Consider the following 23071-nt stretch of genomic DNA (forward strand, 5'->3'; position numbering starts at 1 on the left):
TAGGGACAGCTGCTGGTGGCATCTGCCCGGACTGTTCTCGGGTCCCACCACTGTAGCGCCGCCCCATGGGGCCCCTGGCCACAGTGACTGGCTCAAGTGGGGAGTGCTGGGAAAGAGCGCTGGGGCCCAAGCATGGAGGGGAAAGCGGAGCAGAGGCAGGGTGACGTCAGGCCTGCTCACCCAGTACGTCCTGCGGCTGACAGCCGGCCTCACCCTTTTCAGACTGACAGAGTCCTAATTGAGGGCATGCCTCCTGCGGGTGCCCTCAGTGACAGCTGAGGGAAGGAGTCCCTTTCCTCTCCTCCCTCCCTCAGGCTACCTGTCCACTGCACTCTCAAGGGCCCCTCAAAGAAGGGGCTCCGAGGCCCTCTGAGGGCTGCTGGTTGTCTGCAAGGCTCCCTCTCTCTCGGCCAGTCGCCTGGTGTGTGGTGTGGTCTACAGTGGCCACACGTCTCTTGGGCCACACCCTCTTTCCGGACACTTGTGCAGCTCAAAACCGGGTTCTCCTTAGCAGTCCGCCACACTTGCAACAAGGCTGTGGGGCTTTGGGAGGCGAAAATAAAGACACAGGTCTAGAACTAGGTGTGTGGGGAGGGGGTCCCCACCTGTGGGCCATCTCTAACCATAAACGGCGCTGGTAGGGCTGTAGGCCCTTCCCCAGTGTAGAAACCTGGGAATCTGCTTTCCCGTTGCACGGATGGCCAAACAGCAAGAGAAATGGATCCTGGGTGGTTCTGGGAACATACTGGGGGGCAATATGGGGCTGGGAGAAGAAAAGGGGGGCATCAAGGACAAAGGTCTAGAAGGAGCCCTAACATTCAGGTTCTTCCCCTGGCTTTCTGGAACCCCCACCCCTGGCCCTCACCCAGCAGGGCTAGCGAGGAAGTTCTTAGTACCCTTCAGGTACAGTGTGGGTGACACCAGGCAACTGCCCCTGCTTGTGGATTGTGTTCTACCTGCAGGCACCTGACTTCAAGGTGAGTTCACTGCCGTGGGCAACGGCCTGGGCAGGGAGCTTGTTCCCTAGCCCGGGGGTCAGGTGGAGCACAGTCAGTGCCCACTCTGTCTGTCCTCCTCTCAGCTCCCTCCCCAAGTGCCCACCAGCAGGAACAACACCGCTCTTGGGTGGACACTGGTCACTGGCTCCCTTGAATCCACTTCTCCTTCTGCCAGCAGTGGCTTCCAATTTTGGGAGGGCACAGCACATCTTTCTCCACTCTTGGACCCACACTTTGTAGAATCCACTGAGGTCTGCAGTGGTGGCCACAAGCTAACTAGCATTTCCCATGCCTGTGGGGGCTTCGGGGACTGTGTCGGCCACCCTGCGGGGAATGTCAGGGTGAGCCAAGGAGGGTGCAAGGGCTGCACCGCCTTGCTGGTGCCACACACGCCCCGGGGGCGACGCTCATCCAGTGGAGAGAGCCCAGCTCTGATGACAGGCGGCCAACTGTGTGGACTTCTTGGCTTCGTGGGCCAGTGAGCTCCCCTTCTGCGTGCTCCAGTCTGAGCTGAGTTTCTGCCCTCGTGCCTGTCAGCTCCGATCCCGATGGCTGTGGTCAAGCAGGAGTGCTGGATGCCTCCCCCGAGACTTTCACCCTCTCTGTGTTCCTTACATGAGAACCCACACCACAGCTGTGATGGCTTCACAGGGACATGCTAAGCTCATCAAGCTGTGCTATTTCAATATGTACAGCATATTGTATATCAAATTTACCTCAGTAGAACTGTTTTTAATAAAAAGGAAAAAAAAAAAAGAGAACTCTGCTAGGTTCCTATCCACAGCCTGCCCCTCTGCCCCTGGCTGGTGTTTTCAAAATGGATTTTAGAGCAACTAAAATACATTTTCATGACAAACTGCCCGAATCCAGGGACATGACCCCAGTCCAGACCCCAAGCATCCTGATGCAGAGAGTCTGCTTCTGGCTCGAGGTTCCCTGCAGGAACAAGGACACAGATGGACTTGCAGGCCACAGAGCACTGCAGAGAATCAAAAATCTCAGTGCCGGAAAGGAGACTGACTCGAGGATGTGACCTCAGTAATAACCATCCCTCGTGACAGACAGGTTCCTGGGGTGATGGTGAGCTCACAGACCCATGCTGCCTGGGAATCCAGTCTCTCTCTCCTTCCTCTTGGTAACTGTCTCACACATTTTTCCAGTGCAGACCTCCCAAACCATCCATCTTCCTCACTTCCTACTGCCAGCTATTGAACTGAGCAAGCAGAAGCAGGAGCAATCTGACAGCCATCCACGGTCACCCCCACCGGCCCACCTTCCCACAACTGTGGCCACGCGTGCCAGGCCCAACTCTCCCCCGACTCGAGCCCAAGATCCTACCACTCTCGCCTCTAGGACGTTCTTCTGGCAACTGCCCCCTCTCCACTGGATTAATTACCATCAGCAGAGAATCATGCTGTTGCCCCTACAAGCCCTCCCCGTTCTTCAACTGGGTGGTGCTCACATGTTATGTCCACTTTTGTGAAAGTGCATCAAGTTATGCACTTAGGATCCATGCACTTTAGAGTATATATGTCACACTCCAATTACAAAGTCACACCCTGAAGGCACCCCTGTGATTCTCAGCTGGTCTTTCTACAAAGTTTCTGGAAAGAGTTGCCTAAACTCACTGTATCCTTTCCCTCTCTTTCCAGTTTGTTCTTGAGAAAGTGTCAGAAAATGTATGTTTATGTTCTAACAGTTACCTTTATACTGATGTCTTTATATAGTACCCTGGGTCCCCTCTTTTTATACACTGGACTCCCTCCTAGGGGCAATACTAAAATTAGCGAGTAGCCCTGACCTTCCCCCTCCACTCCTTTCCCTGCCGACGTATAATTTAAAGTGATGATATACCTTGCTCTTACTTAATAAGGCAGTCAGTGAGCTTATTCTACTTTCCATACCTTCTCTTCTCATGTTTTCAATGTACTCGATGTATTCAGAGCAAATAAAACTACACACGACTTGTCACCCTTATCCTTGTTATCTAGTCCTATTTCTACAGCTAGACACATTCAAGGCTCCCACCAGACCTTCTGCCAAAGCCTCTTCCGTCATTTCTTGGTTGTCTGAGGTTGTTCACTGTTACATGCCTCAAAAGCTGATAGCTTCTGTGAATTCCTGCATGTTCCTGACGGTCTGTGGTCTTGATACCTGAACGTCAGTTTGCCAGATAGAAAATCCTGGGGTCACAGCTTTTTTACTGTATATCTTACAAAATGTTACTCTATGTGTATAAAATTTTGCTATCAAAATGTCTGATGCCTCTCTGATTCTCATTCCTTCATAAATGACTTGGTCTTTCTTGACTGGTTGCCCAAAATAATTTTTTTTTTTTTTTTTTTTTTTGCGGTACGCGGGCCTCTCACTGTTGTGGTCTCTCCCTTTGTGGAGCACAGGCTCTGGACGCGCAGCCCCAGCGGCCATGGCTCACGGGCCTAGCCGCTCCGCGGCATGTGGGATCTTCCCAGACCGGGGCACGAACCTGCGTCCCCTGCATCGGCAGGTGGACTCTCAACCACTGCGCCACCAAGGAAGCCCCCAAAATAATTTTTTTAATCTTTAAAATCTGATAGTTTTACTAGATTATATCTCAGTGTGTATATAGTGCATACTATTCTGTATTGATTTTCCAGCTGTACACATGCTCTTCCACCAGGCAGGTTTAATTCTTTTAGGTTCAGAAAACTTTTCTTGAATCGTGGTTTCTATCAGTTGTTATTCCACAGCTTTGTTTTTCCTTTTTAGGGAGCTATGTTATACATAAGTTGGATTTTCTTTGCTTGACTTCTTTATCACTTCTCTTGACTAGTTTTTCTCTCTTTATTGGACTCTCCTCTTATAGCCTTTCCCCGCCGAGTCTTGTCCTTATTTCCCTTAATGGACTTTCTGTGGGGTCTGTTCATTCTTGTGTTCTTGGTTGTATGATATTTATTTCTGAAATATTTCTGCATTTTTTTCTAATTCTTTCCTGACTCCTGTCAACTCTCTTTTCACATTTTTCTGTTGACTAGTCACTTAGTTTCCGAGCTTTCTAAAATTTTTTTATTTATACCATTCTTTAGTAGTTTCTAACCCTTTTCTAATTCTTTTTTAGGTCATTTTGAAATATTAGGGTACAGGTTTCATCTGCTTTGGGGGGATGCTGTTCTGGTGTGCTTTCTTTGTCTGTGGAAGGTTTTGGGGATCGTTTTCTTCTTTGTATAGGGTGTGCTCATAACCTTCTTCTGTTGCTCACATTTGAATAACATGACTTTTTCTGTACTTACAGGAGGATGTTGTATGTATGGGGTAGCTGTTTGCACTGCACAGGTGGTGGTCTGTCTTCTGCTGCAGTCTCTCTATGGAGCCCTGCTCCAGGACTTCCTGATCTGTCTCCTCTAGTGTCAGAAGTTTCTCTCTCTTTACTCCTCAGTATTCCTGCCCTGCTCAGTTCCAGCTCTTTTTTCCTCAGGGAGGGCTCTTTCCTTTTGGAAGGGAGTTTTTGTTGGGTGTTTCAGATTTGTCCCAGCATTCTCTGATCTTCCCTCAGCTCGCTAGTGGATTCTCATGTTTTGTGTTGTTGGTTAACTCATCTGTGAGCTGGAGCCTGAGAAATATGTCTGCAGTTTCACAGGTGGTTTCTCTTAGTCACTTGCTGAGGTTTCTGTTCAGTGGGTAGTCTCTTTTGAGGAGGGTGTGTGTGGGGGGAAGTATTTTTGGTGATTTCTGGATTCCTTGGCTCTTGGGACTGTCGAACCCTTTTTCTCTTCCCTCCACTACCACAGCACAGCTGCTGATTCTGTACCTGTAGAATAATGCTGCAGTTGGTGGTTTGGCCTCACCTACCTGCAGTCTGGGGTTTGTAAGATACCCTTTTAACTGGCTTTGTTAAAGCTGTTGTCTGTGGGCTTTTATTTTTACTCTTAAAGTTGCTTTGTGCATTTTAATGGAAAATTTGGTAAGGTTTAAAAAGCTACCCCAATAACCAACAGCTTATCCCAGTTGAAGGCCACTCCACCAGGCTTTTCTTCCTGTTCTTCCGCTGAATAAGTCCTGAAAAGGCCACTGTGACCTCTGCTTGCCGTCTCCAGTACTCAGTTCTTAGTTCTTATGATACTTGACCTCAAATCCAAACTGAACTCTTGACTGCTCCTTCCAAAACTGCTCTTCCTCATGTCATTAAATGGTGATTCTATTCTCTAAGCTGCTCAGGCCAAAAACTATAGGGTCATCTTTTTGTAAACCCTTCTCTTTCTCCCATACCCTCCATCTAATTTGTCAGTTCTCTCAGATCTACCTTCGAATTATATCCTGTACACTAACACTGAACAATCCGAAAAGGAAATTACGAAAATGATTTTATTTACAATAGCATCGAAAAGAATAAAATACTTAGGGATAAACTTAGCCAAGTAGGTGAAAGACCGAATGCTGTATGCTGCAAACAAGAAAACGCTGATGAAAGAAATTAAAGATGCAAACAAATGGAAAGACATTTTGTGTCCATGGATTGGAAAACTTCATATTGTTAAGATGTTAACATTACCCAAAGTGATCGATAGATTCAGGGAAATTGCTATTAAAATCCCAATGACATTTTTGCAGAAATAAAAAAATCTATCCTAAAATTCATATGGAATTTCAAGGGACCCCAAATAGCTAAAACAAGCTTGGAAAGAGAACAAAGTTGGAGGTCTCAAATTTCCTGATTTAAAAATTTACTATAAAGCTACAGTAGTTAAAACAGTATAGTACTGGCGTAAGGATACAGACCAATGGAATAGAATTGAGAGCCCAGAAATGAATCTTGCAATACATATGTTCAACTGATTTTTGACAAGGGTGCCAAGACCATTCAATGGGGAACAGATAGTTTTTTTTTTTTTACAACAAATGGTATCGGAAAACTGGATATACACATGTAAAATGGTAAGGTTGGACACCTATCTCATACCATTTACAAAATTAACTCAAAATGGATCAGAGACCTAAATGTAAGAGCTAAAACTACAAAATTCTTAGAACGAAACATAGAAGAAAAGCGTATGGCAACTATTTCTTTGATATGACATTAAAAGCACAATAAAAGAAAAATAAATTGGACTACATAAAAATTTAAAACTTATGTGCATCAAAGGACACAATCATCCTCAGTCAGAATGAGAAGGCAATCCATGGAATGGGAGAAAATATTTACAAATCATGTATCTGATAAGAGGTTAATATCCAGAAGTTCTACAATGTGACACAAAAACAAACAACCCGATTAAAAGAAATAGGCAAAGGACTTGAATAGACATTTCTCCAAAGAAGATATAGAAATGGCCAATAAGACGTGAAAAGATGCCCAACGTCACTAATCATTGGGGAAATGCAAATCAAAACCACAATGAGATACCACTTCATATCCATTAGAATGGTTACTGCAAAAAATAACAGAAAATAACAAGTGTTGGAATGGATGGGGAAAAACTGGAACCCTTATGCATTGCTGGTAGGAGTGTACAATGGTCTAGCCACTGTGGAAGATGTTATGGCAATTCCTCAAAATATTAAACACTGATTTACCATATGACGCAGCAATTCCACTTCTGGGTATATACCCCAAACAACTGATAGTAGGGTCTGAAGAGATATTTGAACACCCATGTTCACAGCAGCATTATTCACAACAGCCAAAAGGCGACAGTAACCAAAACGTCCGTCAAAAGATGAATGGATAAACAAAATGTGGCATATGTGTATACACACACACACACACACACACACACACTAGTATGTATTCAGCCTTAAAAAGGAAGGAAATTCTGACATATTCTATAATGAAGATGAACCTTGAGGACATGATGCTAAGTGAAATAAGCTGATCACCAAAGGACAAATACTGTATGACTCCCCTTATATGAGGTACCTGGAGTAGTCAAATTCATAGAGACAGAAAGTAGAATGGTGATTGCTGGGGCCTGGGGGTGGGGGCTTGAGGGTGGGAAATGAGGAGTTAGTACTTAATGAGCACAGAGTTTCAGTTTCCAAGATGAAAACAGCTTTGGAGATGGATGGTGGTAATGGCTGCCTAACAGTGTGAATACACTTGATACTACTGGACTGTATACTTACAAATGGTTAAGATGGTAAATTTTATGTTATATGTATTTTACCACACACACACACACACACAAATATATATATGTACCCTGAATTTGACCACTGCTCACCAGCTCCACTGCTACCACCCTCGACCAAGGCTCTATCATCTTGTGTCCTGAGAACTGCCAGAGCCTTCCAACGCATCTCTGCTTCTATTCTCGTCACTCTCTAGTCCCGCTCTGTTCTAGAGAAATATAATCAGAGCCACACATGTAATTTAAAAATGTCTAGTAGCCACATTAAAAGACATAAAAGAAATTGTGGGCTTAACTTTAATAATATATTTTATTTAATATAGTCTAAAATATTATCATTTCAACACGGAATCAATATAAAAAAAATCAAGATATTTTACATTCTCTTTTTCACACTGACTCTTCCACCTCTGGTGTGTAGTTTATGCTTACAGCACATTTCAGTGCGGTTGCCTTTCAAGTGCTCAACAGTCATGTGTGGCTACTGTACTGGGCAGCTGCACCTCTATTCCATTCTCAATATGACAGCCATAGCAATCCTACTAAAACATAAACAGATCGTGTCCCTCCTCTGGTCAAACTCTCCACTGGCTCCCATCTCACTCAGAGTCAAAGCTAAGTACTCCCAAGGGCCTACGGGCACAACATGACCTGGCTTCCCACTCCCTCTCTAATTTCACTACCTGCGCCCTGTCTCCACTCGTCTCAGCAGCCTGTGCCAAGCTCAATCCTGCTTCCAGGCCTTAGCACCTGCCATTCCCTCTGCCTTGAATACCCTTTCCCCAGATACCTTAGGGCTGTTCCCTTACTTCCTTCAAGGACCACTTGATCAGAGCCCCCCACTTCCCCTAGCAATCCTGATCCTTTCACTCTGTTTTATTTTTATCCTTGGCCCTTATTGCCACCTGACATACTGTATGTTTATTTGCTTACAGACGGTCTCTCTCACTAGAATATAAGCTCTAAGAGGGCATGAATTTTGTCTAATCTGCTCTATTCCTAGCGCCTAGAAGAGTGCCTGGCACCTATTGGGAATGCAACAAAATGTGATGGGTGAATATAGGGCAGGTGCTTGGAAGGGGCCACTGGGCCAACCTTACACTGGCTGGTCAGGCCCTGTCACTTGCTGCACTGTGCCTTGAGAAGGCAGCTCGACATTCCTGCTCACATCCCTTTTCACCCAATCCAACCTCACTGTTTCTTGAAATCCCAGATCAAGCCCAACCTCCTCTAAGAAACCTTTCTTAATGTCTCCACTGCACACTGACTCTGCCCACTTCCTTCCCTTCCATTCCTTATCTATTTAATAGTTGACTGAGCATCGATTACAGGGGTGAAAAATTTAAAGGCTTTCATAGGCCAGACCAGGTGGGGTTCTGGGGAGCTGAAGTGTACGTGCCACCACTCAGCTCCAATGCCACTCAGGGGGAATGTGGGCCCTGTAATGTCAGGGCCCCTGATTTTTCCAGAGCAGCCAGATACGTGGATTTTTATACGGACTCTTCTAATCATGAAGTGTTTTCACAAATCCAGATTGATAATAGCACACATATCTTGTCCAAGATACCAAGAAGCAAGGAAGTGATCAAACATGGCCAGGGTAATGTCAAAAGGACTCAGATGTCACCTGAATAAGCTTCCTCTGGTCACAGATGGAATGAGGATAATAACTGTCATGGACTGAAACACATCAAGTTGCTTAAATCTGTAAGTTCATAATTATACTAAAAAGTAAACATAAAGAACTGAATTGGTCATATTTTGATGATATTTGAAAACCAATTCATCATTTTAACAACTGGTGAATAAAAAAAAAGATTTATTCTGCCTTTTCTATATGAACTGTGCCTCACGGTAACCAAATAGTTGTTGAGGGTAAATTTCTCTATATGGAAATATTCCAGCTAATGAACAGAAGGAATGATAGAATTAGAGTCCTCCCATTTGCAATCCTAATGAGTTACCTAGTGAACTATCTAGGCAATGCTTGTCAATGACCGGTAACAGCACATAACCAGGTATTGCATACCTGTTGGTGGAAGTACACAGCACCTCAATCCTGCCTACAAGTGGACCTGCCCCCCACTCCCCAACATGAACAATTGAATCCAAATCTGAGTTGGGGGCTTCCCTGGTGGCGCAGTGGTTGAGAGTCCGCCTGCCGATGCAGGGGACACGGGTTCGTGCCCCGGTCCGGGAAGATCCCACGTGCCACGGAGCAGCTGGGCCCGTGGGCCATGGCCGCTGAGCCTGCGCGTCCGGAGCCTGTGCTCCACAACGGGAGAGGCCACAACAGTGAGAGGCCCGCGTACCACAAAAAAACCAAAAACCAAAAACCAAAAACCAAATCTGAGTTGGATCTCATTACTCAACCACCAACTTACAAGAAACAGGGCACAAAAGAATCCGTTAAGTGTTTCCAAGAGATGCAATCAGCAAACACCAGACTGCGAGAAACTCTATAGCACAAATGACCCAATTCCTTCAACAAAATACTGCAAGAAAAGAAAGAGAGAGAGAGAGAGAGAGAGAGAGAGAGAGAGAGAGAGAGAGGAGTAGAAACCTATAGATAAAAAGGGATTATACCAACCCACTGTAACATGTGTATGACCTATGTGTACCTCAATCCAAATGATTAAACTGTAAAAAGAACATGTGCATCTAGGGAAATGTAAATACAAGTTTTTGATGTTAAAGAATTATTGTTAATATTGTTGGTATAGTAAAAAGATTGCAGTAAAAGGTAACCCTGTAAGAAAGATTGATGGGAGAAATCAATCTCCCAACAGGTAAATAAACACAAGCTGGACAGGCCTAAACAGAGTGGCTCTCAGTGCAGCAGAAGTTCATAAGGGACAGAGATGAGGGTGGCTGGTCCAGGCAGAGAAGGCTTCTTATGTGGAATAGGACTTGAGGCAGGCAGCAGTGATGCTCTGGAGGACTAGGGCACGTCTCGGGGTACAGAGGGGGCTGTGACCCTAGGCATCACGTGTGTGGCCAGGACACCTGAGACTGGGGCTGGGTTAGGTTTTCCACCCTGCACCACGCGAGGACCCTCCCCACCCAAGGCCCAAGGCAGGCACCACAGGGCTTCCTGGGCTCTTCTCCTGGCCCTGACCCCCGGCCCACTGCTCTGAAGGGCCCTCTCACCTCTGGGGCTGAGTCCACAATGCTGGCTTTCCTCCCCGCTCTGCTGTTGCCTGGTGGCTTGGATGGCATTTTCTGGAGGAAGTCAGAGATCCTCTGAACCAAGAAATCACGGTCTTTCAGGTTGGCAAACAGGAAGGTCATTTTGCTCTTGGTGCTAATGGACAGAGGGCTGGGCAGGACACTGGAGCTATCAGCTTTTTCGACAATGGTCACCTGAGAAGACAAAAACACCATTTGGGGGTCTGTATCTTGGGATGTAAAGCCAGATGGTTTTGTGAAGCTGAGAGCATGGTGGGCTTAGGTCGTCTTCTCTCAGGCATGGGGCAGGGAGTGGACGAGGGGCCCTCCAGGCCTGGCCGATTCATATTCTGACTCTGCCGCTTGCTGCTGTGTGAGTTACGTGCATGTCTGAGACTCGTTTTTTCAGCTGTTGATGGGTGTGAGCATATGAGCCTTGCAGGACTGTCATCAGGATGGTGACACAGAATGTAAAGCATGAGCCCAGCTGCTGGCCCTGATCAGCTTCACCAAGATGGACAGTCATGTCCCTGCCCTAAAGCACAGTGAGCAGCCCTGCCTGCAAGCCCTCCTGAGCACTCATTCCCTCAGCACTTCCTGATGTGCGTCCTGGGCCCAGTTCTGATTGCGAGGTGTGTGAACAGAGCAGTGCAAGTGTGCAGGGCAGAGGGTGGGCTTTTAGGGGGCACCTCTGCAGGGCCCGCAGCTTGGGGTGGGTACAAACAATGAACATGCAGGCTAATGAACACTGTCACCAGGGCTGGTGGGGGCCACAGGGCAAGCTGGGAGGCCGCTGGGCTGCTTCCTGTTGAAGGCACCTCTGGGGAGGTAGTAACTGAGCTGAGACCCAGTGCAGCCAGACGAAGAGCTAGGGGAGAGGCCAGCAACCACCCCGAGGAGGGGCCCAGACTGGCGTGATGGACAAAGAAAGACCGGAGAAGCTGGGGCAGCGTGAGAAAGGGTGGGCTGCGTGTGTGCGTGTGTGTGTGTGTGTGCGCGCGCCTGCATGTCTGTGTGTGGGCCAAGGTCTGACTAGGGATGGGTGGCTCACTGAAGGTCTTACAGGTCACAGCAGGCAACTGGAGATTCTTCTAATCACAGAAGATGCCGGAGGATTCTACCCAGGGTGAGCAGATTTTTAAATTATGTTGGCTGCTGTGGAAGGATGGGATCTAAAGGATAGGTCCTCAAGCCTTAGGTGCAGACAAGGTACTGCTGAGGTGAGCCAAGCAGACAGCTTGTCTTAGATGGTGGCTGTACAGAGAAAGGGACATGCTCCGGGGAGCAAGCTGACAGGACATGCCATGGTCAGGACGTGGGAATGAGGCCAGGTCAGAATCAAGGGTGGCTCCCGCTTTCCACCTCAGCAAACGGATGGAAGGGGTGTCACTTCCAGAGGCGAGGCTGAGATTGGGGAGTGCAAATTCAAGAGCCCAGTGGACACATGAGTGAGGAGCCCCTGTGAAGCCCCCTGGCTAGGATACTGAGGTCAGTGCTGGGCAGGGGCCTCCATCGGGACCAGCTGCAGAGCCCCATCCCGAGAGCTTCCTGGCTCAGCCAGAGCTCTCTGCCATCAGGAATGTCAGGACCCATCAGAAGAAATGGAGCTGGGCCTAAGATGACCCTGTAGCCAGCCCCCAGGGCTCAGGGTCAGATCAGTACAGCACCCGGGACAAATCCACAGACCTAGTGCCAAAGGAGAGCGTGGGGTCAGGGGCCACCTCTGAGCCCCTGAGCCTGGAGCTGTGGCTCCTTTAAGTCCTTCGCCTCTGACTTCCCTTGGGGAAACTGAGGCAGCACACTACCTCACACCTGTTCACAACTATACCTGCAACTCCAGGGCTTTGTACAAAGGCCAGGGAGGTCCCACTGCTCTACAGTTTAAATAGAATCGAAATACTGTGTTTTAACTTATAGCTTAAGAACCTCACTTAAACCTCAATTAAACAGCCAGTAAGCCCTGTTGGGCCATGAGGAAAAGGAGGCCTTGGAGGGGTGGGCGGCTCTCCCTCACTGTCTACACCTTCACGGCAGCACAGGACAAATGGCCTTGTTTCTACCAGAGTCACTGTGGAAGCCCAAGAAACTGGAGAAAAAATAACTCTGACAGGTGAGAGCTAACCTCACCCTTGACAGGTGATAGCTGACCCCACTCCTGAAAGGTAACAGCTGACTTCCGACGACTCTGCTAGAGCCTGAGCCACAGCCAAGGCAGGTGTCAGGAGAGGAACAGTGAGGTGGCCCCTGAGAGTAACACGGGGCTGGGGTGGGACCAGAGTCCTCCAAGCGCAGCCAAAGCACGGCTTTGCCAAAGTCTAGCTGCAAGGCCCAAGGAGGCAGGACTAGGGGACACTCACCTGCAGGAGGCCACTGGGCTCTGACCAGGGAGGTGTGGGTCCTTGTTGAGGTTTTCTTATGTCCCACTGTGAGCTCTGCTGGCAGGCCAAAGCCCACTGTATCTCCCCACCAGGTGAGGTTGATCCCTGAGGGGGCAACCAGTGCACCCACTCCCACCAGGGCCTGGTACAGGACAGGTGCTCAGGGAGCACATGAACCACCATGTGCCCTCTGTACTCACATCACTAAATCCTGAGGGGCTTCCTGGGCTGGGGACCTGGCCACATGCCCTGGTAAGAGAGGGCAGAGCTGGCAAGGGCCTAGGGCTCACCTCCCGCAGGGGTATGATGAGGTGGCAAGCATCCTCTTCCTTGCTGGCAAAGCAGATGTAGTTGCTGGAGATAAACATCTGGCCAAGGATGTGCAGCTTGTTGAATGGGGTCCACAGGGTGCAGCCTGTGTGGCCGTCCAGGCGCTCGTCCCCAGGCAGCCGGAACGTGGCACAGTAGCACTCGTTCTTGGCTCGAGCGTCCAGGTCTCTGGTGAAACCAAGATGGGGGAGATAGAAAAGCGGACAAGAGTTGGGGCTGGCACACTCACAAGGCGGCCTCATGCCCTCGGTTTCCACATTGGACTCAGGCTCGTGGGGGTCCTCCTGTGAGCAAGTTGTGCCCAGGGATCTCAGAGTTCAATAACACATGCACACTGAATGGTCAAGTAGTAAAACGTGGACATCCGTATGACCAGCAGAGTGGTCAACAAACAGCATGCTCGGTACTGACGGTGGGTGGTGCCTAGAGGGTGCCTGCACCCGCCCTGCCGCTTCTCATTAGGAAGACCAGCCCCACCTAGAAACTCAGACAAGGCCTCCCGACAGGCAGGTGTGGAGTCAAGACTAAAACACAGGGTGCTGGGATTTCCCCAGCGGTCCAGTGGTTAAGACTCATGCTTCCACTGCAGGGGGCATGGGTTCGATCCCTGGTAGGGGAACGAAGATTCCACATGCCCCGTGCTGAAGCCAAAAGAAAAAAACACAGGGTGCTGTTGCTTAATGGAAATGCACACTCGCCAGTCCGATGGCTGTGTGAGGCAGGGGCCCGGTAGCCTGTTCCTCGCCCCTACGGTGGCCCTGTTCTCGTAAACATCTCTCTCTTCCCAGCCCCATGGGGGCCGCTACCAGCGTGAGCTCGGCCTGGCAGGCACACCTCGATGGACAATGCCAGAGACTATCAAGTCTGGCCCTGCTCATTTTCTTTCTGGAAGGTTCTGAAAGCCACCGTGTCACTCGCATCAGGAAAGTAATGCCCTTGGACAGCGTTCTGGTCCTGAAGGCGCACCCAAGAGTCTGGGCCTAGGCCACAGTCTCTGCGCACACAGGTGTGAATCTGGCTGTGGGACCCAGGGGTTCAGGGAATCCCTGAGCTCCTGGCTGGCCTACAGGTTTCCCCTAAGCTGCAACGGAAGAGCGAGAACAGAGTGCTCCGGAGGGGCCAGCCCCAGTGAATTGTTCCTCTGTCTACCAATTCCCACAGACAGGGTGGCAGAGACCTCAGACCTGTGCAGGGCTGTCTCCTGGGGCCTGGGGTCAGGGCCCAGGGGTCCTGAGAAGAGCTGTCAATCATGGCGGGATGGAAGCGGTGCACCCTGAGCTGGGGTTCTGCAGCCTTTCTGAAGAGGCCTCTGGGGACGCCCTGGCTGACGTGGTGGGGCGCCTGTCCTGGGCTCCACTGCTCACCTAGAGCCAAGGCCCTGGGGCCCGGGGCACGCTGCTCTACCGCCCTGTGGCTCAGCTTCCTGTCTGAGACCAAGGAGCCTGAGAGAGCCTCCCCGCCCCGGGGCTTCGAGAAGTCATACGTGAAGAACTCCCTCCACGTCAGCGTCAGCGGTAGGATTTTCAGGACGCCGCCTCCGGGAACCTCCTGGTGCCCTCCCCACTATCGAAAACCACCCCTTCACCTGGCCCCCTTTCCACGCAGGGAGCCTGTGAAGGGTGAGGAGGTCCCTGCTGGGGGTGGGGGAGGCACAACGCACCGCTTCAGAGCCGAGATGTTCCTGTGTGGCCGGGGGGGCCTGGGCAGTGCTTTGTCTTCCAGGAAGCCCTCGCTGTCCAGTAGCTGCCGCATGGCAAGGTTGGCCAGCTGCTCCATGAGCTTGAAGGTCTCGCCGATGTTGAGGAACATGGAGAAGAACAGCTCCTGGTCCCGGGTGTCCACGCGGATGCTCTCAGGGAAGAGCAGCGTGGCGTTCTTCTCCAGCCGGGTGACGTCCACCCACTGCACCACCAGGCTCACTGGACACCAGAGGGGACAGGCACACCATCAGGCCAGACCAGCTGGACGGCTGGGCAGGCAGGCTCCTGACTCCTGCCTGGGCCTGGAACCCATGTGGGGGAGCGGGCAGCATTTACTGCCTGCCCGTTCCCCACCCCCCAGACCCACGCCTGAGCCTAGCTATGCTGGGACACCAGCTCCACGAGGAGGGACTGGGCCGTCCTGGGCCAACCCAGTGCCCAGCCCCGAGAATCTCCTGGGTTTGCCCACCAAATGGCTAAAGGATGAGATGAATGAACAAACAGAGGTGAGCTAGCTGAGCCCCTGGACTTGAGAAGCCCCACCTAGTGGGAGGGCACTGATGTGGGAACAAGTCACATGGTGTGACCAACACAGAGAGGACGCTGGCTCCTGCCTGAGGAGGAGACGCAAAGGTGGGAGAAAGGCAGGGGAGGTTGTGACAGGTGTGTGTGCATGGCTGGGAGCCGGCCTTGCTGGGCCCAGGGAAGGCCACACTGAGAGCAGCTAAAGCCCTGGGGGCTCTTTCTAGGGGCGACATAGCAGCAGACTGCACTGGCTGGGAGTCTGCCTTTTGTCCCGAGGCCAGGGTTTCCTGTGGGCAGGGACCTGCAGCAGGCGGCTGCAGGGGCACACGTCCGAGGCACCATATAACCTGGAGCCGCTCAGGGGTGATGGGTGCCCTGGCAGTCTACCTGAAAGAGGGGAGGCCCTGTGCAGGTCACTATGTGAAGAACTGTGCTAGTTGATGTACACATGACAGGAGCCCCCAAGAGCCCGGTGATGCCTGGTTCAAGTCTGGAGTTCTGGTCGTGGGCCACTAGGTTCTGGGGAGACCCTCTGGTGGGTGTGTGGGGACAGAAAATCCGGGGGCCGAGGAGGGACAGCCCTCAGCAACTTCGACAGTCTGGGGAGGCGGTACACTTTCTAGAGGCAAGGTCGAGGGTGAGGGCAGAGGAGGATGCCCTGAGGATGACGGGGCCAGCTGGGGGACTGGGGCTAGGGGGGACACAGGGGGCACTCCTGCTGCCTGCACTCACCCTCCTTGCCCAGCAGGAAAGAGTAGAAGCACAGGTGGTTGACGGTCAGGTAGAGCCAGCCCTGCCGGGGCACGCGGCCCTTCCAGTAGCTGCAGGAGTAGTAGTTGACCAGCTTCTCTCCCTCGGGCATCCCAAACTGCTTCCGCATTTTCAGCTCAGCCTCCTTGAATTTCCCAGGGTCCTCATCTCCCTGGGGCTGCAGGTTCTTGTTCTCTTCTGCGATGATGCCCTGTAGGAGGACAAGAGGACTGGTTCCCACAGGGAACTCAAGTGGCGGGACCCAGGACTCTTGGACGCTGGCCCAAGGGCCACAAGCACGTAGGCCTGTCATCTGCTCTGGACAGACAGATGCTGGGCAAGTTCCCCTAACTCCCTGAGCTATTATCTCTACTGGATCAGAGAAGGGAATTTTTAAATTTACATTTTAGTTATTTTAATGTAAATATCTGAAAAATATAATACATAAACATGGTAAAAAAATGCAAGTAGTAGAAAAGCGTGTTCAGTGAGAAGGGAGTCTCCACCTCCTCTGCTGCTGTAGCCACTTTGTTGGTTTCCTCCCGGACAGGCTGGCACTGATGCACCTTTAAGCAAATACATGCAATCTGCTCCTTCCCCCCTTTCTTTGCCCAAATGGGATCTTGCTGTGGCACTGTTCTGTGACGTGCATTTCTTGTGACAATGTCTTGGAGGATGTTCTGTACTTGATACTCCCCCGCCCCCACATTCCAGGGGGCTCCTGCCTCTTGCCCCTGCTCAAGGCCCACAGACCAGCTATAGGACCCACCCAGCTCAGGACCTACCCAGCTCAGGGTCCAGAGACCAGCCACAGGGCCAACCAACTCAGGGCATATCTATGCTGTATCCCGCTAGCATCTTCACTGGGCTCAGGGTGCCCAGAGACATCACCCTGGGCCACAAAGCCAACCCCAAACCTCCTGGGGTAAAACAGGTTCTTAGCGCATTTGGCTCAAAATGTACATGCAGATATTCCAGGGGGATGATGACTTGATAAGCTAACGTAATTCAAGGCAAGTGTTGTGGCCCAGATTGCTGCTTCTGCTGAGCCTCCTGGCAGCCTTGAATTCCTGTATCCATGAGCAGGGAGAACAGCCAGGAGTTAGGGTGAGGATCCAAAGGTAAGGTGTACCTCCATCTCAGTACAGCCAGTACCACTGGAGCTGCAACTCCAACCTCTTCTCTCTCTCAAGCTGCCTCTGGTGCTTCCCCAGAACACTACTGCAGGAACTAGCTCTATGTCTGGGAAAGAGGCTCTGGCAAAGCACCCTTCTTGTTACTAAGGCCCTGCCCTTGTCTTCTGCTGCCCTCAAATGCACCTACTGGGAGGTTGGGGAAGGGGCCCCACCAGTGGAAAGGTGGGCCCCAGACAGCCTGTGGGCCATCACGGCACCCTGTCCCTCAGGCCACCTTCCTGGGTCTCAGTTGGCAGTCCCCTCTCCCCACCTGGGAGACCCCCAAGCAGGGAACAGAGGGGCTGACACTCTGCTTTGCATTTTTCTCTGCATTGTCTGCTGGCCTCTACTCAGGAGTAACGGTCCTCACCAATGGGAATGAACGGCCTGGCCCACAGGACTGGGATTCTGTTTGTTGGCTGATACAACTGGACTGTAAAAATCACTGGGCAGATTTTAAATTACTGATTCAATTTCTTTAATAGTTTAGGCATATTCAAGTTTCCTATTTCTTTGTGAGTCTCAGTTTAAGTTATATTATGTGGTAGACCAAATAATAGCCTCCCCCAAAGATGTTTACATCCCAATCCCCAGAAGCGTTGAGAGACTGACTGGTTGACTGAAGAGGCCATGCTGCTGGCATTCAAGAGAAAGGTAAGGGCCAAGAATCATGGAATATGAAGCTCCTGAAAGCTGGAAAAGGCAAGGAAACAGATTCTCCCCTTAGAGCCTCCAGGAGTCAGCCCTGCCAATTCCTTGATTTTAGCCTGTGAGATTCATTTCAGACTTCTGACCTCCAGAACTGTAAGAAAAGGAACTTGTGTTGTTTTAAACCACTAAGTTTATGATAACTTGTTACAATAGCAACTGGAAACTAAAACATACTATTTTAAGAGTGTCCATCTTGTCTCACTTCTTACAATTTATGGGCTTAAAGCTGTTTATGGCATTATGTTTCTTTTTTAAGATTTTTTTGATTGTGGACCATTTTTAAAGTCGTTATTGAATTTGTTACAATATTGCTTCTGTTCTATGTTTTGGTTTTGTGGCCACGAGGCATGTGGGATCTTAGCTCCTAGACCAGGGATTGAACTCACACCTCCTGCATTGGAAGGGGAGGTCTTAACCACTGGACCACTAGGGAAGTCCCCTTACTCTCTTTTTTCTTAACCCTGCTTTTATTTATTTTTATTTTTATTTTAAAACTTTATTTATTTTATTTATTTTTGGCTGCATTGGGTCTTCGTTGCTGCATGGCTTTCTCTAGTCGTGGCGAGCGGGGGCTACTCTCTTTGTTGCAGTGCATAGGATTCTCATTGCAGTGGCTTCTCTTGTTGCAGAGTGCAGGCTCTAGGTGCACGGGCTTCAGTATCGTGGCACGCGGGCTCAGTAGTTGTGGCTCACGTGCTCTAGAGCACAGGCTCAGTAGTTGTGGCACACGGGCTTTAGCTGCTCCGCAGCACGTGGGATCATTCTGGACCAGGGCTTGAACCCATGTCCCCTGCACTGACAGGCGGATTCTTAACCACTGCGCCACCAGGGAAGCCCCTTACCTTGCTTTTTAAATAGATGCTCTCATATTTCATTCCCAACATTACTTATTTGAGGTTTCTGTTTTGTCCTGGATCACTTTTGCCACAGGTTTGTTTATATTTTACATCTGTTTTTGGACCTGTTGCTCTTCTGTATCATTCCTTTATTTTCTAAGGAATTAACTTCTTCCCTTTGTTACAGGCATACCCTGAAGATATTGCAGGTTTGGTTCTGAACCATAGCAATAAAGCAAATGTCGCATTAAAGCAAGTCACACAAATTTTTTGGTTTCCCAGTGCATATAGAAGTCTACACTATACTGTAGTATATTAAATACGCAATAGCATTATGTCTAAAACAACAAGGTGCCTATCTTAATTAAAAAATATTTTATTGCTAAAAAAATGCTAACTATAACCTGAGCCTTCAGCGAATAGTAATTTTTTTGTGATAACTATATTTCTTTCTTTCTAATTTCCTGGTTTCTCTGGTATTCTAAATTACTGAATTGGACACCTGGCTCATTAATGTCCACCCTTTCTTCTTTTCCTCACATTATAAAACATAAAATGTAAGGCTTTAAATTTCCTCCTGTGTGCTGCTTTTGTTACATCTCACAAATTCTGATAAACAGTAGTATTTCCATAACTGTCCAGTTCTCAGTTTTTTGTGTGTGTGTGTGGCCTCCCATCTTACAGGATCTTAGTTCCCCGACCAGGGATTGAACCTGGGCCCTAGCAGTGGAAGTGCCAAGTCCTAACCACTGGATGGCCTGGGGATTCCCTCAATATTTTCTAATTTCCGTTTTTCCCTTTGACTCATCTAGAACTTTATTCTGTTTTGTTGGTTAGTTTGTTTGGGCCTGGCATGAGGGAAACATTCCATAATGTTGCTGTTATTATTATTACTGCCCAGCTGGCTCATTAGGAGAGTGAAGACCTGCCTCTGCTCTCTTTGTCTATTTTCCTGGAACTAGAAAGGCAACACAGGTCCCACCCTGAACCCCAAGGTACACAGAGAACTGCTGAGAACTCTTGGTGCCATCTGCCCAGGTCTAGGAGGTTCTGGCATAATGAAGTCACAAGGGCTTGCCCAGAGTAAGTTTGCATCATGAAACTTTGACCTGGTAACAGATCTCTGAGGAATCTAACCCAAGGTGATAATCCATCAGAAAGAAAAAGACACACACACACACACACACACACACACACACACACACACACACTCACTCACTCAGATAAATGCTCATTATGCAATTATTCCCTAAAGAGGAAACAATCTAAACATCACTGTGATAAGTTTTCACACATTGCTACAATCTTCATAATTATTTTGCTAGCTGTAAAATATTCCACTAAGAATACCACATATGACTGACCAATTCCTCTGAATATAAAGTGCTCAGCGCAGTACTCATAAAGCAAATACTCAATAAATGCTATGTTGGCAAGCATGAGCCCTCTCGATTTGCAGAGGGAAGAACAGCTGCTTCCTCTCTTACCATGGGACTGGGAAGCACTGTTTCCAGCCTTTTTGCTAACAGTGTTGCAGGGAACATCCTGCTATATACGTCATGCTGGACATATGAATACACTGTAGGGTAAATTCCAAGGAATGGAATTGCTGGGTCAAAGTGTCTGTGCATTCTGAAGTAATGTTAGTTTTATAATAGAAATAGACTTAAAATTATCCTGTCATTTCCAACTTCTTCCTCTTTTGGCCACGGAACTGGCTATCAGAGTTGTGTATCTGCATATTTGCTCTGAGGCCCTTTGCAGAGAATGGAAACTCCCAGCTAAGCTTAAACTCCGTGGCTGGCCAGTAGATGGGGCCTGCATACAATGAGTTCAACTGCCCCTTTCAACACTAAAAGAAGAAGATCAGACCCTTCGTTTCCATCTCTGTTTAATGGGGGAAAGAACTACATGGTGTTGTCTGAAAGTTATAGAAGATGACAAAGGTGAACACTGGTAGCCCAGAGAAGGGAGTGAGAACCAGTAGTGGAAAGTGAATCTTACGTGTATCTTGCCCTTGACGAAGGTGGTGATATCTTCCTCATTGTCAAAGATGGACAGCGTCTGGAGTAAGTTATTTTCCAGCCATTCCCAGTGTTTTGTGATCTCTTTGCGGGAAGAACCTAGGAGAGGTTTGGTGGCATAAAGAAAAGGAAAAGCATAAAATCACCAGGCCTTAAACATAAAATCAAGAGAGATTAAAGTGGCTGACCTAGTTTGCTATATACCAGAGTGACCACAATCTCTGAGCTGCTGACTCTTTCCTTCTTTTTTTTTTTGTTTGTTTGTTTGTTTTTTTCTTTCCTTCTTTATGTATATGACAAAAGTCATAAATGGTCCCGATAAAAACACAAAATAAAAAAATTCCAATAGAATTACAGAGTCATGAGGAAAATAAAGCCTCAATTTCCCTCTAATGTCCAGAGTAAGAGTGACTGCTAGTTTCCTCTGTGTCCTACCAGAAATAGTGTATACATTTGCAGGTTTGCTTACTTACTTTTCTTCGAGATAAAAGGACTTAATGTGGTCTTCCATGTACAGGTGATTAGCCAGACACAGTCAGACTTGGTATAGGTGACTGTGGCTCTCCTGAGAATTTAGGCATCCACAGATGGCAGCTGGAGCTTCCAGTAGGACTCCAGGCCTCTGGCTGGCTGGTCTCCTGCTGGGCCATAGGTGCCCATCCCTCTCTCTGAAGCCAGATGCCCCACCCAGGTCTTTGCCTCCTCCTCCTCATCCCAGTTCACATCCCAACCTGGATCCCATCTCTTTCAGGAACACTTGTCTGACCCTTTCAGTGTCTGGCTGGCCCCCAGGGTCTGCCCCACCTAGGAGGGGGTCCCTGTCCTCCTCAGGGAGGGGTCCTTGTGGGTACTGTAGGCCCAGTGGAACTGGGAGAACTCAGAGAGGCAGCCCATTGCCACTCCCAAAGAGTGAGGCAGCTGTTTTCACTGCCTCCATCAGGGAATTGGGAAAAGGGACCCCAGGAGGAGAACTGAAGGGATGGGGGAAGTCCCTGCCAGGCCTGGCTTCCCCTGCGCCTCTGGCACCCCACTTTTTGGGGCTTTTCATGTGTCTGGCATGGGGTTTTTGCACTTAAGAACTCTTCTCTGAATGAATTAACACAAGAATAAGAAAAGGAGTGAAGGCTCTGCTTCCTTTTCAGCATCCTAGGGTGGGACGGTCTGTGGACTGTAAGCACCCAGAAGGCCCAGTTGCTTCTGTGACCACGGAAGGCCCACACACTTGGCATGGAGGGAGCGTTAGCAAAGACATGAGTCCAACGTGACTGGAGACCACAGACCTTTCTTGCTGGGTGCCCGATCCCTGGTCACCCGATCCTTCACTACCTGGCTACAGCTTTTCCATCAGCTGAAGACTCAGCTCTGACCCCGCCCTGGCCAGGCTGAGTTGGTCCCTGTCATCTCCTCTGGCCCAGGCATCTGCTCATTGCTGTCACATGTCACAGTCCAGCCTGACTTGGTTACGGTTGATTTGTTTCTTTACATTTACCCAAGAGGCTCACCACCCTAACAAGCAATTCCACAGAAAGACCCTCTCCCATGGTCTGTGGGAGGATGCCCATGTGAAAATGATTAAACTCAGAATCATACAACTCACAGTGATAATCATAACAATAGATAACTATAAATAGAAATTACCTCTGGAAGTTGCTAAATCATCCATAAATTTTTTTTTCATTTTTCTTTGTATATCTATTATGGCCTCCTTCCCCTAGTGCACAGAGGCCAAGGTCTAGTTGTTAGGTGAAGGGAGTTCCTTCTTTCTTGCTCTTTTTGCTAGGAACCCACATTTGAATCTGGAAGTTGAATTTGCATGTGATGCAACCCTCTTACACACATGTTCCTTGCAGCCTAAAACAGAGGAATTTTGTCCACAATGCCTGTGTGGATCTGTCTACACTTTAATTATAAATACTTACATATATTCACTTAAAAGAATTATTAGTTAAAAGCAACTCCATCTTCATTTAGCACTAAGTAAACACTGAAACTATGCCATCTCTATGCTAGGTACTGGGAATAAAAAATATAATAGCTAATTAAATTATTAAGTGCTATTTCTGTTTTCCAGAACTTTTTATGGATTATCTTATTTGATTCTTAGAGCACCTTGGAGACAGGTACAGTTATTTTCATTTTATAGGATGAAGCTGAGGCACAGAGAGGTTGAGTATGTTGCCCAAGGTCACCTAGCTGGGAAGTGACCACACCATAACGCTAATCCAGGCTGCCCAGCTGCAGAACCTGCCCACACCCTCAAGGAATTGCTGGCCTAGTGGGAGAGCCAGTGAGCCTTCAGTGCAAAAGTGCCGGTGGAGACGTGGCAAGTCTAGAGGAGGGAGAAGGGTAGGTACATGAGTCTGGGGAATCTG

General features: G+C 48.9%; 1 protein-coding gene across 3 annotated transcripts in view; it reads right to left on the reverse strand.

The window, feature by feature from the left end:
* Window positions 1–23071, reverse strand: part of TBC1D9B (TBC1 domain family member 9B) — a 45000-nt gene that overhangs the window by 16391 nt on the left and 5538 nt on the right. For all 3 annotated transcript variants that reach the window (XM_081231731.1, XM_081231730.1, XM_081231732.1), the window contains exons 3-7: window positions 20680–20798; window positions 15936–16164; window positions 14639–14897; window positions 12939–13146; window positions 10253–10465 (exon numbers count right to left, since the gene is read on the reverse strand). In XM_081231731.1, the coding sequence (XP_081087857.1) occupies window positions 10253–10465; window positions 12939–13146; window positions 14639–14897; window positions 15936–16164; window positions 20680–20798 (1028 nt within the window). The remainder of the gene's footprint in view (window positions 1–10252; window positions 10466–12938; window positions 13147–14638; window positions 14898–15935; window positions 16165–20679; window positions 20799–23071) is intronic.

The sequence above is a fragment of the Mesoplodon bidens genome, assembly GCF_964165515.1.
Source record: "Mesoplodon bidens genome assembly, chromosome: 4".
NCBI classification, from domain to species: domain Eukaryota; kingdom Metazoa; phylum Chordata; class Mammalia; order Artiodactyla; family Ziphiidae; genus Mesoplodon; species Mesoplodon bidens.